This window comes from Dipodomys spectabilis, unplaced genomic scaffold, assembly GCF_019054845.1.
Source record: "Dipodomys spectabilis isolate Male_0828 unplaced genomic scaffold, ASM1905484v1 ptg000162l, whole genome shotgun sequence".
Classification (NCBI taxonomy): Eukaryota; Metazoa; Chordata; class Mammalia; order Rodentia; family Heteromyidae; genus Dipodomys; species Dipodomys spectabilis.
In genome coordinates, this window is record NW_024870839.1 from 1,935,790 (window position 1) to 1,948,540 (window position 12,751).

The 12,751-nt window shown below is 35.4% G+C and overlaps 1 protein-coding gene across 7 annotated transcripts in view; it reads left to right on the forward strand.

Moving 5' to 3' along the window:
* Positions 1-12,751, forward strand: part of Kiaa1109 (KIAA1109 ortholog) — a 175,251-nt gene that overhangs the window by 135,312 nt on the left and 27,188 nt on the right. For 3 of the 7 annotated variants that reach the window (XM_042692995.1, XM_042692996.1, XM_042692997.1), the window contains exons 59-68: positions 522-581; positions 2,060-2,286; positions 3,208-3,408; positions 3,608-3,738; positions 4,828-4,951; positions 5,378-5,487; positions 6,253-6,343; positions 6,791-6,853; positions 9,232-9,485; positions 11,806-12,021. In XM_042692995.1, the coding sequence (XP_042548929.1) occupies positions 522-581; positions 2,060-2,286; positions 3,208-3,408; positions 3,608-3,738; positions 4,828-4,951; positions 5,378-5,487; positions 6,253-6,343; positions 6,791-6,853; positions 9,232-9,485; positions 11,806-12,021 (1,477 nt within the window). The remainder of the gene's footprint in view (positions 1-521; positions 582-2,059; positions 2,287-3,207; positions 3,409-3,607; positions 3,739-4,827; positions 4,952-5,377; positions 5,488-6,252; positions 6,344-6,790; positions 6,854-9,231; positions 9,486-11,805; positions 12,022-12,751) is intronic. The other 4 variants (XM_042693000.1, XM_042693001.1, XM_042692998.1 and 1 more) reach the window with 3 other exon arrangements.

The following is a 12,751-nucleotide window of genomic DNA, read 5'->3' on the forward strand; positions in this document are numbered from 1 at the left end:
TTTAAAGCATAAACTGTCAGATTAAAGCTATACTATGTTAAAATGTGTGTCCTTGAAATCAGATATATTCAAGTGGCTAGCTCCATATTCTTAATAATGATAGTAATGGAAGTCAGCCATTTTTGCCTAAAAAACACTTGCCAAGGAAGAAAAATGATATATCATGTTTCTAACACAAGATGGGAATTCCTAGTTGTAAAAATGTCATTAAAAGTAGTTTGCATTTTCAAAACACCATTCATCCCTAATGGCACATATTGTCATAGCATCCTCCAGAGATCCAAGGGAAACAGATGTTGCCCCTTTCAAAAGGAACCACATGTGGACTGACTGAGGCTAAAGCTGCAGGCAGGTGTGAGCTCTAAGGAGGCTTAGGATCATCCTCTACAGACTAGGGACTGAAACCTAGAGAAGCCAAGTACCCTATTTGTGTCTAGATAATATTACCTTTGAGTGAAAATTTTAAGGACAGTGTTTAATCGCATGTATTTTTATTGCTATTTGGGGTCATTTCTTTGCAGGTGTAGTCCCAGATGGCACCTATGAAGTATGTTCAAGGACTACTGGACAAGCTGCAGCTGGTAGGTGTGCACACTATTACTCTCACTATGTGTATCAGGTAGGATTCTGCCTTTGTTTGAACTTAAAAAGCAATTCTGGTAGTCAGTAACCTTTTCAAAACTTTTTGTAATAGTATTAGCATATTTTTGTGTATTCAATTATTAATTAGACACCTACAGTATACAAGATACATTGGAAAATGGTTTGAGGAAGACTTAAAATCACATATATTTGTTATCTTTTATGCATTTGACCTGATGATGGAGTTAAGGCAAATGAAGCAAAATTACATTGGAGTGAGTGATGTGTACAATAAAAGAGTGAAGATCCTAATTGCTACTGAAATATATGAGAAAGAATACTTTCAAATGTGAGAAGACATTAAGATCAGAGAAAGCTTTGTGAAAGAACAAGAACTTAAGTGCTCCCAAAAGATGGACAAAATATTCCTTAAGCAAAAACTAAGACATGTGGCCTCAGAAAACCTAGGCAGAGACTAACATCTATTCTGATGATAATGCATCATGTCTGCTCAGAGTCGTAGTTGTTCCATTTAGCTAAACCCGAAGCAGGTGAAAAGTAAGTGGGGAAAACCCTTAAAGGTCACATGAAGATGATCTGACCCGACCCAGCGTGGAGTAGGGTGCCGTTGAATGTTTTGGAGCAAGAAGCAAATGGTGATACTTCGAAGGATCAGAGGGCAGCGAGTCTAGAAGACCATTGAAGAGATAACTATGGAAATACAATTTTTATCATTTCTCCTGTTATAACATTAGGCTAAGTGAGCTAAATGTAGGCATTTATTTAAGGGCTTTTAAAATGTTGAGAGGTGTGGAAAGTGGCTAAGGTTAGTGAATTTCCTTTCCTTTCTCACTGTTCCTTTTAATCCTCCCAACCATGAGTCTGTATGCTAACCTGAGCAAATGATCACAGACAGCACCAATGCCTTCTTTGCTCATTGGCAAGGAACTGAGAAACTTAAGCCATTTCCAGCAGCACTGCTAGAAGAAAATGGGGGCGAATGATGCAACCAGGTTACAAAGGGCCTTTGTCAGTGACAACAGCCCAGCCCACTCAATCTTAACCAGAAGCAGGATCATATCTTAGGATATTTTCAGATCACCATTAAACTTAGCAATGCTGCTTTGGGGAAGAAAAGGAATGACAGGACCAAGATCCAATTGTTAGCAGGACATGTGGCTCTTGTCTTTGTTTCTTTGTGGATTCCTCATTTTCCTAATCATTTCTGACTAATGAATTATACTCATAGCAATTCCTGTAGAGGAGATAATCCGCAATTTCTCAGGACAAAGAAGAGAGCTGTACAGAGGTTAGGGCAGGTGCACAGAGGGCAATCAAGCTCATAGCCTGTTTGCTTGCTGTGGAAAACATGAGTTATTGGAGATGGCCATGATATATTTTATTACATAAAAATAGGATTACTTAAATTTCTATACTTAGGACTGTCTAAAACAAATGCCATTTTAAAATCTTACAGAAAGCAGTAGTGCTGGGACCTGGACGCTGAATGTGTTGTGGAAAATGTGTGGGATTGACGTCCACATGGACCCCAACATTGGAAAACGACTTAACGCCCTGGGCAACACCCTGACCACTTTGACAGGAGAGGAGGACACAGATGACATTGCTGACCTAAACTCAGTGAACATAGCTGACCTGTCAGATGAGGATGAGGTTGATACGATGTCTCCCACCATCCACACAGTAAGGAGATGATAGCCTGAGACCGGGAGATGGTTCATGAATGCTATCCCATATGCAGAGTAGAAAGGGAGTGATGGTTCCCTGTCTGCGTGTCATTGCTGTATTTAACTGAGTGCCTTGACCTGTATGTAGTGTAGTAATGCAGAAAGTGTTGTGCAGGAAAACTAACAGAGACAGGAAGTACAGTGGTAGAATACCTAGGCTGGGGGAGGGCAAATGGAAGGGACTGCTAGTAATACAGATTTTCAATATTTCTGAGCGTGATGATTATACAACTTTGTGAATATACTAAAAACCATTGAATTTTATATTTTATATTTTAGTTTTAAGTAGTTGTACAAGAAAGTTTCAGTTCAAAAGTCAGAATATGAGTAAAATGTACCTTGACTAATGAGAATTGTACATTTTAAATGTATTTTATGCTAGGGGAATTATGTCTCAATGAAGATGTTTATAAATGAGTTCTTTAAAAAGCATTGTATAGCCGGGAGCCAGTGGCTTATGCCTGTAATCTTTACTAGCCAGGAAGCTGAGATCTGGGGACCATGGTTTGTAGCCAGCCAGGCAGGATAATCCATGAGACTCCTATTTCCAATTAACTAACTAATAAATAAAAACTTGGAAGTAGAGCTATAGCTCAAGTGGTAGAGCCCTAGCCTTCAGTATGAAAGCTCAGTGACAGTGTCTAGGCCCTGAGTTCAAGCCCCAGGACTGGCACAAAAAAATTGAAAAACGTGCATATGCAAAATGAAGTATGTATTTAAAAGTATGTATTTTCATCTATACTATATGTTCTCTAGTATCTATCAAATTATTTAGAAGTCAAAATTACTCTGCTTTCATTCTGATACTGGTTTTTGAAAATTATTTCAAGTATTTATTGTACCATGATATACATTAATATTACTGTTTATTGTTTAGAGTTCAGATGGAAGTTCAGTAAGTGGAGATGGCCACAAACTCACCTTTGGGCAGCGACTTGTAAATCATCTCCTAGGCCTGACGCCCCCAAATCAGCGCTATTCTGTTCCTGCAGAGTATCTGTGTGACACAGAGAAGTGGGGCTCCCCTCAGTCTAGCCAGTCCCATTTGCAAGCATGCAGAGCACACTCATGGGGAAATGTAGGTAGCAACTAACTGCAGTAACTAGATTCCCTACAAAATTGAAGGGACTTGAATCGCTGAAGAATCTAATCATCTTACTTAATGCATAGATGGCTTTGATTCTTGCATGCTTTCTTTGATTTAAGGTGTTAATATTGTAGCATAGATTTCCCCAGTGAACTGAGACTGATACTGACATATGCTTTTGATTTTTCAGGAAGCTGTAGATTATCGAAGACAAGGACCCTCTTCCACCCAGCCAGGAGAACTTCGAGGAAGAAAAATAATGAAACGTTTAGTGGATATCAGAGAATTGAATGAACAGGCCAAAGTGATAGATGATCTTAAGTATGTGTAATGATTTTAAATTTAATATAGTGTCCTCTAATAATTATAGATCACAGAATCATATAGGATGCAAACTATTGAAGAAATTCATTTGGGCTCATACAGAACCCTTTAGTTTATCAATGAGATCACCTGTGTCCAAAGTAGTTTAGTGATTGACCTGAAATCCTAAATTCATTAGTGTTAAAGTTGAACTAGAAATTCTACTTTGGTGCCCTTCACAAATGTTAATTTCTGTGCAATTTATGGCTGGTTCTAAATGACAAACCCAGGTATCTACATAGTGAATGTACTTACATATATATCTTTACATGCATATATAAATTATGTGTATGTAGTTAACATTATTCTGAAATGGAATTTTGTAGAGAAGAAAAGAGAATTTAAGTACCTTTTTAAAGTGCAAGAATTCTTGCTAAACTTTGAAACATTTGTTTTCTCAGAAGTTGATGGTCATGCCTCAGCTATACAAGTGTGTGTGTGTGTGTGTGTGTGTGTGTCTGTCTGTCTGTCTGTCTGTCTGTCTGTCTTCCATCAAGGGCTTCCACAAACATAGGACAAGTTTTGTGAAAGGTTTGTCCTAAATACTGTAAATTATCATTTAGTGAATCATATTTTTATGTCGTTGATTTACAATTTAACTTTTGTTGTCACAGGAGTAAAAACTGATGAAGCAAAATAAATTCTTTCAAAAATCTAAGCTGTAGTTTATAGCAAAATAAATTCTTTCAAAAAACTAAGCTGTAGTTTATAGGTAGAATGTTTACATAAACATGTTTCCTACAGCCAGTAGTTTTCATGAGATTTTCAGACTTTTTATCTTTCTTGACACTACTGGGGTTTGAACTCAGGGCCTCATGTCAGACCAGTGTCAGATACAACAAAAGTTAAGAAGCATTTCTTCTAATGTTAGAGGGTATTGGGTAATTTTTTAAAGTATTGCTTGCCAGATATGACTGTTAAACATGCCTTTGCCAATTCATACATCACTCTGGTATTCTGACAGGGGAGAAAGTTAAAAAAGGATTAAAAACTCAGTTATACTTTCTTGTTCTTTACAAAACTGTCCCCTCCACTTTTTGTGTCTAGGAAATTAGGTGCAAGTGAAGGAACCATCAACCAGGAAATTCAGCGTTACCAACAGTTGGAATCTGTAGCTGTGAATGACATTCGAAGAGATGTTCGCAAAAAATTGCGGAGATCCAGTATGAGAGTGAGTAAATATTTAAAAAGAAGTTCATTTAACCATTTTAATTTTTTTAACTTAAAAAACATAAATGATATGTGAGACAATTGTCTCTTTCTCCCCCTCCTCCTACACACTTAGCTTTTTTTCTAGACCCTTTTCTTATGAATCATTTCCTTCATTCTCACCTTGTTTCTTTATCCTATTCTGCTCCTAATCTTTTTCTCCATTTCTCTTGGGCCAGCAAGTGGCTTATATCAATGATGTGAGGTCCTAGAATAGCTGTATGATATTCTGCTTTGACTCATTTATATTAATAAATAGTGTTCAAAGTCTCCTGGGGTTGGGGAAGCTAACTAACTTAATGGTAGAGTGCTTTAGTTTATCTGAAGTAAAATTTTAGAGCCATGTACAATTGCCTATAGTTCCTTTTTTTCTCTCCCATTTCATTAGGCTGCTTCCCTAAAGGATAAGTGGGGTTTGGGTTATAAACCAAGTTATAACCGATCAAAAAGCATTTCTGCTTCTGGAAGACCACCTCTCAAGCGAATGGAGAGAGCCAGGTATAGCGTATTTCTACCAAAATGAAAAGAAACACTAACATTGCCATCTTTCATAAGATTGACTCATTTTGTTTACTGTCTTATAATTGGTAGTAAAAATGGGTCTCACTGGTAAAATAGCAATCAATCTGGTCACTTGAACTTTTTTTTTGTTTCTTTTCTGGTCCTGGGGCTTGAACTTCATGCCTGGGTGCTGTCTCTGAGCTTCTTTTGCTCAAGCCTAGTGCTTTACCAATTGAGCCACAGCACCACTTCCAGCCTTTTTTTTTTTTTTTTTAGTTTATTGGAGATAAAAGTCTCATGCACTTTCCTGCCTGGGCTGGCTTTGTAAGGCAATCCTCAGATCTCAGCCACCTGAGTAGCTAAGATTACAGGCGTGAGTCCCTGGCCCTGACTGAACTTTGTTTATGTAAGGAATTCCTCTGCCATGTCTAGACCAGTATCAAGTGGCTTTAATGAAGTACACTGCATGTTGGATAAATTTATGCATACATTTATAGACTATGTAAGGAAATAAAACTGCACACTAGTAGCTATGGCTTTATGTCAATGTATCAAATGAAGAAATGGAAAGTTTTCATGTCAAATTAAAATAGTGATTTAGTACTAAACTAGCACTCTAGAAAGAATCAAATGTTGAGTCTTTTTCCTAGAGTACTGTTAAGAAATGAAATAACCAAAAAATTTAGTCTTTTTTGATAAAGAAGGTATTTATAAATAGAATGTTAACACCATTAATCAGACTCCTTTATATTTTACTTACAGTTCTAGAGTAGGAGAAGCTGATGAGCTCCCAGAAATCCGTGTGGATGCAGCATCTCCTGGACCCAGAGTAACTTTTAACATCCAGGACACAGTAAGAGAAATGGCATTTGTTAGAAATACCCATAGATAAGTTTCTACTATTTTGAAACGCTGCTTCTACCCTACAGTAGAAATTGTAATGATCAGACTGTCTGCATAGGCCCACTAGTGGAGCATAACCTCACCCTCCCTTGGGAGACTGGCTGCCAGTGATAATGGTGAAGACTTGTAACTGCTTGGTCTTAGCTAGAAAAGTCTTTGTGGAGTATTTCTTCCAGGTTATAGTATATATTACACTATGATAATTGAAAGTGTTTGTACTTATTTGTGTATTTTAACCATACAAATAGTGTCAGAAGCCAGAAGGAAGTTCAGTTTCAAAGTTATAATCTAAATTCAAAGCATGCTAAAACTTACTGTTAAAATGTTTGTTTTATGTATTTGTTTACATTGTTTTTTGTTTTTCATGAGTTTTTCTTTTCTTATTATTTTAATTAAGTTGAAAAATACAGTATGGGGAAGTACACCACAGTCCAGCACTCCCAGGGAAGGGTATTTTCAGGTACATATTCAAAACAACAATTGCACTTTTGAACTAATTAACAACCCTGAAAATTTGCTTTCAAAATATCTTCCTTTCATTTCAAACTGAATTGATACCTCAGAAATACCTCAAATATTTAAGATTTGGGTTCTTTTCATCATATATATTTCATAAGCTCTTGCATGCATTAACTTTAGCTTTATACTTGTAGTTTAAGATTATTTTGATTTTCAAAATTAAGATATTTTAATCTGCTTTTCTAATCAGCTCAACCACAATCTTAAACTAAAACTGCAGTATATTATTTATTGATCTCTAAGTGAATCCTTTTTACATTAGGTACATTGATTCTTTTTATAAATAATACCCATTAATTAACTCATACTAGAAACACATATAACTCAAATACTCAAAACAACAAATTAACAATTGAATGGTGTTTGGGGGGGGGGGGGCCACTGGTATAAAAGTATTTATTAAATGGCCCATTTAAATTATTCTCATGTCTGAGCATAATTGTTATTAACCATATAAATATGATTAACACATTCATAAGTCAAATGTTTTCCCTATGTATGTCATAAAAGTAAAAACAGATTTTAAAAATATTACATGCTGATAATCTTTGTGCAAGATTTTTTAAATTACATTTAAAAATTGGTACTTTGATCCAAAATACATTTTCTTTATCCTATTCTCTCAAACTGGAGGCTCAACCTATGTTCTGTAGTTACATTGAATTTAGTAACACTAGACTTCATTTTAGAACTATTAAATTGTAAACAGCAAATGAATTTCCAATTTTCTGAAAAACAAAAAACTTAGAAACAAATCATGTATGTTAATTGAATAGTTCCTACTAACTAGATGGGCTTCTTTGTATTTTGTTTTGTTCTGAGGTTCTGAGGATGGGTATCAGGGCTCCAGCATGCTAAGCCATCAGGTGCTCTACTACTGATCTCCATCTGCAGCCCTAATTAGGTGATTCTTAAAGGCATTAATACTTGAAGTGACTAAAGTCCTGTTTTTAAATAACAGTGTATGGTGCTTGTAAAAATAAATGTTATGTAAAAATCACAAATAAGATAAGAGGTATGAAATTTAGACTTGCTAATGATAAGTTAGGAAATAGATTATTGATATAGTTATATAAAATATGTATAAAATAGAAATTTTTCTACATAAATATACCATTTTTTTGGTTGTGGGGCTTGAACTCTGGGCCTGGATGTTGTCCCTGAGCACTTCAGCTCAAGGCAAGTACTCTGCCCCTTGAGCCACAGTGCCACTTTTGGTTTTCCCCCTTGGTTAACTGGAGATAAGAATCTCACAGACTTTCCTGCTCAGGCTGGCTTTTTTGAACTGTGATCCTCAGATCTCAGCCTCTTGAGTAGCTAGGATTACAAGCATGAGCCACTGGTACCCAGCAAATTTACCAATTTTTAATTTAGAAAATGTAAGAAACCTGATTTTATGATTCATTTATTGACATGTTTTTGGTTAAGTGCCAGTGACTCATGCTTAGAATCCTAGCTATTCAGGAACTTGAATTCTTAAGTTTGGCGCCAAGCCAGCACAAATATACAGATCTTATGAAACTCCAGTTAAAACCCAGCAAAAAGCAGGAACTGGAGGTGTGGCTCAAATGGTAGAGCTACTACCCTAAGTGAAAAATCTAAGCAAGAGTACAAGGCTGAGTTTCAAGCCCCAGTGCTGGCAAAAATTCAAAAAGGAAAAAAGCATATTTAGTTCATAAAGTGAAGAACACCTAAATTCTGTAAATATTTGCAGTTTTGATTGTAGGCTTTCACTACAGATTTTGTAGTAGCACTCAGTAGTTTAAAATAATAAATTACTTGGCCTTATACATTACACTTTATAAATGCCAATTATTCTCAAACCATACTGCAGCAATAGTGAGAAGTGAATAAATTAAGTCATGAGAATTTTTTGTTTTTAGTTACCTAAAAGCAGTGGCCTCTGGGTATTTACCTTAAAATATACCATATTCTTAAGTTTAGCTAGTACCTGCAGCACTTGACAATTTACAAACACTGCATGTTAATTGCCACTAATTGTTCTCCCCATCTGATCCATACTTTGCTACTTTTCTTTCCACATAATTATCTTTACTCAAGTGTTTCTCTTAATTAACATGATGATAATGTTCCTATAAAGTAAAATTTTCTGTGATTTTTAAAATGTCAGTGGTATGATGTGTGGTTTGACCTGCTTCCTTCCTTGGTGTGCCATTTCATGTTTTCTTCAGTGTGACCTTTGAATTCAAAGTGAGGAAATTCAACTCTGAGAAGATTTTCTGTTAAGACATATATTTTAGGGACTTCTGGACTTGAAATGTGAATCTAATTTGGGTTGTTTTCTCATTTTACAATCAGTTTCCAGAGGAGACAGAACTGGACCTTTTATCTGTAACTCTCGAAGGTCCATCTCATTACTCATCCAACAGTGAGGGGTCGTGTTCCGTGTTCAGTTCTCCCAAAACTCCAGGCAGCTTTTCCCCAAGTATTCATTTCCAACCTGAGGAGGGTCGACGGGATGACAGTCTGTCTTCTACCAGTGAAGATTCTGACAAAGATGAAAAGGATGAAGACCGAGAAAGGGAAAGGTTTTATATTTACAGGAAGCCCTCGTGAGTAGCCTTTATTTATTTATGTACTTATTTGTTTCTCTCAAGATCTCATAGCCCAGAATGGAGCCTAAAGCATTATACCTACTTTATACCAGAAATTCTATTGACTAAGTCATACCTCTACATTATTAATAATGTAATTTAGCTTCTTAAAGCACATTATTTTCCTTTTCTAATGCAAACACATTTATTTAAATAACCTTAATTATTTCTCCAGTATATTTCCTGTCAAGAAAATGGAAATAAAGATGTGGTAATGAGTTAAATAAAGGAAACGGTTATAGTTTTCCTGAGCTTAGAAAATAACAAATGATAAGGAAACACCTAGTAGTAATATGTAATGAAGAAAAATGTTAAAGGACACAATAAATGAAAATTTTAACAAATTCTTGAGAGGAAGAAATAGGTGAAATAATGTTACATAAAAGCTTTATAAGAATACACCCTCAAGAAAAGCTGGAAGGATCTTGATAATAATGGGAAATTGACTAGACATACAGGTAGTCATGTAACTTAGTATAGAAGGAACTCACTCCATCTTTAATCTTCGCCATTCTGAGCTGTGGGGATTCTTTTCTAAACTAATTTCAAGCTCCTAATTCCTGAATCTCTTTTATATAGGCACATTTTTGTTTTATTTCCTCATTTTTCTAGAATACATATTCAAATAATCTTCTAAGAAAAGTTGTAGTAAGGACTTTTTTCACTTTTCTAAGTCTCTAAGACAACCATGCTATTCTCATATTTTATTATTGGGTTGAATATAGGATTATGCCTAACATTAAAATTCAGCAATATTTTTCAACTCTGTAAATGACTTATTTCACAGATATGTAAATATATAAGAATGTATAAGAAATATATGCACGAAATACACATTTTTAAATATCTGGGATTTTTTTTCTTTTTTTTTTTTTTTTTTTTTTGGTCGGTTGTGGGGCTTGAACTCTGGGCTTGGACGCTGTGCCTTGGATCTTCAGCCCAAGGCGAGCGCTCTACCACTTGAGCTACAGCGCCACTTCCTCTGGGATTGTTTTTTGAGACAGGGTCTCACTGGTAGCTGAGGCTGGTTTTGAACTCTGGATCCTGCTGCCTACACTGCCACATGCTGGGATTATAAGCATGTAACACTACATCTGGCTTAATGTCTGTTTTCACACGGACATCCTAAGATTTTTTAAAATGATCTTTGTGTTCTTTAAGCAATTTTTCTATGTATTTTTGCTTTTTCTTATTTTGAGGGAAGAGAGGACAAGGGCTTAAACTCAGGCCCTGGAACTTCTTTGTTCCACTAGCACTCTAATGCTTGAACTGTGCCTTTAGCCCTGCTTTTTTTTACTGGCCATTTTGTAGGTGGCAGTTTCACAGACTTTTCTGCCCAGTCTAGCCTTGAACCACAATCCTCAGATCTCAGCCTCCTGAGTAGTGAGGATTAAAGTATGAGCCACCAGCCCTGGGGTATTTTAGTGGTTTTCAAAGCAGATTTTTAACTGTTTCATAATTGTTTAAGTTTCCCCTTTTAATAGTAATCCCACAACTCGCAGCTCTTTTCCTGGACAGCTGATCTCTTTAGTTTCACATTCATTCCTATTTTTACAAACATTTTAATTCATGTTTATTCAGATAAACTTCCATTAGGGTAGCCATCTTTTCTAGGTAAATATTTTGATCATTAAAAAGAAATTTACTGGGCTGGGAAGGTGACTCAGTGGTAGAGCGCCTGATTTGCATGCATGAGTCCCTGGGTTCAATTCCTCAGCACCACATAAGCAGAAAAAGCCCGAAGTGGCGCTGTGGCTCACAATTGGTACAGCACTAGCCTTGAGCTGAAGAGCTGAGGGACAGTGCCCAGGCCTAGAGTTCAGGCTCCACAACCAACAACAACAACAAAAAAAATTAGTTAAAAGAGAGCATTAGTATGAGTTTTTAAAATTTTGTACTATATAACAAAATGGTCCAATTTATTGTTATGCATGTAGATACCCAGATTCCCTACTACTGTTTGTTAAAGAGCATTGGTTTTATTTTTCTTTCTTTCCATATTCTTCTGTCCTAATTTTATAATTTGTAAAAATACATTTTCCATTATATTATATTCATGCACTGATATAACAATTCATTGATAATAGTGGCTATGCTATGTTCTCCTCACTTAGTTCAATAAAATGTAACCCATTAAACTTAGGAAAAACTACAATTAGTATCTTCTAGTTAAGTAATTTGTGCAGGTTTATGAACTCTTTCTCACGTTTTGGAAATCATTTATTAGAATGACTTATACCATTTTAGTATAAGTACTGATCACTTTTTCTTTCTCTAGACACACTTCTCGTAAGAAAGCAACAGGCTTTGCTGCTGTGCATCAGCTACTTACAGAACGCTGGCCAACAACTCCAGTCAACCGAAGTCTTAGTGGCACAGCTACTGAGAGAAATATTGACTTTGAACTTGATATACGGGTTGAAATTGATAGTGGGAAGTGTGTACTCCACCCAACCACCCTTCTACAAGAACATGATGATATAAGTTTGAGAAGGTAAGGAATTGTTAGAAAAAGGTACACATATGACCTGATCTGGTAGAAATACTAATCTTTTATCATTGGATTTTTATCACAAATGTTTGTCCCCATTCTCAAAATGTATGTACATTTAAAAAGTAGATGAACATAATTGTAGTGATTAATTGCATATAAAAATATATGCAGGAAATATATGCAGATGTCTAATTTAGAGTCTATGATTTTGTTATTAAATTAGTTATATGTTTGGAATTCTGTGTTCAACAAGAATGAATTTTTCCTTCTCTGTTCTTGTACATGTTTCTATTTTAAAGAATAGTGTGGTATCTTGGTTTTGGAGAGTTTGATGAGTTCAAAAGGAAAAAAAAAATCTAGAAATTTTGTACAAATAGGCTTGATTAGACTGAGATATGATTGTGGTTCTAACATTTCTTCACATTATTAATGAAATGGTAATATAAACTATTTAACATTAGATTTTTTTCTTTAAATTTTTCTTCTTTTCCTGATAGACTACAAAAATAAAATAGTGCTTACACTTAAGAGAGTTGTAGAAATGTAGATGAAACAAGAATGGCAGAATGTTGATAGTTGTTAAAGTAGGTATTTGAAATTTTTCATAAGTAAAGATTTCAGTGGTCAAGTTTGTATAATGCAGTTTTTATAAAACGAGAAAGAAAAGAAATGGAAGCAATGATAAAAAAGAAGTTATATCATTCTAATTGAACCATAATAATCCAAAGTA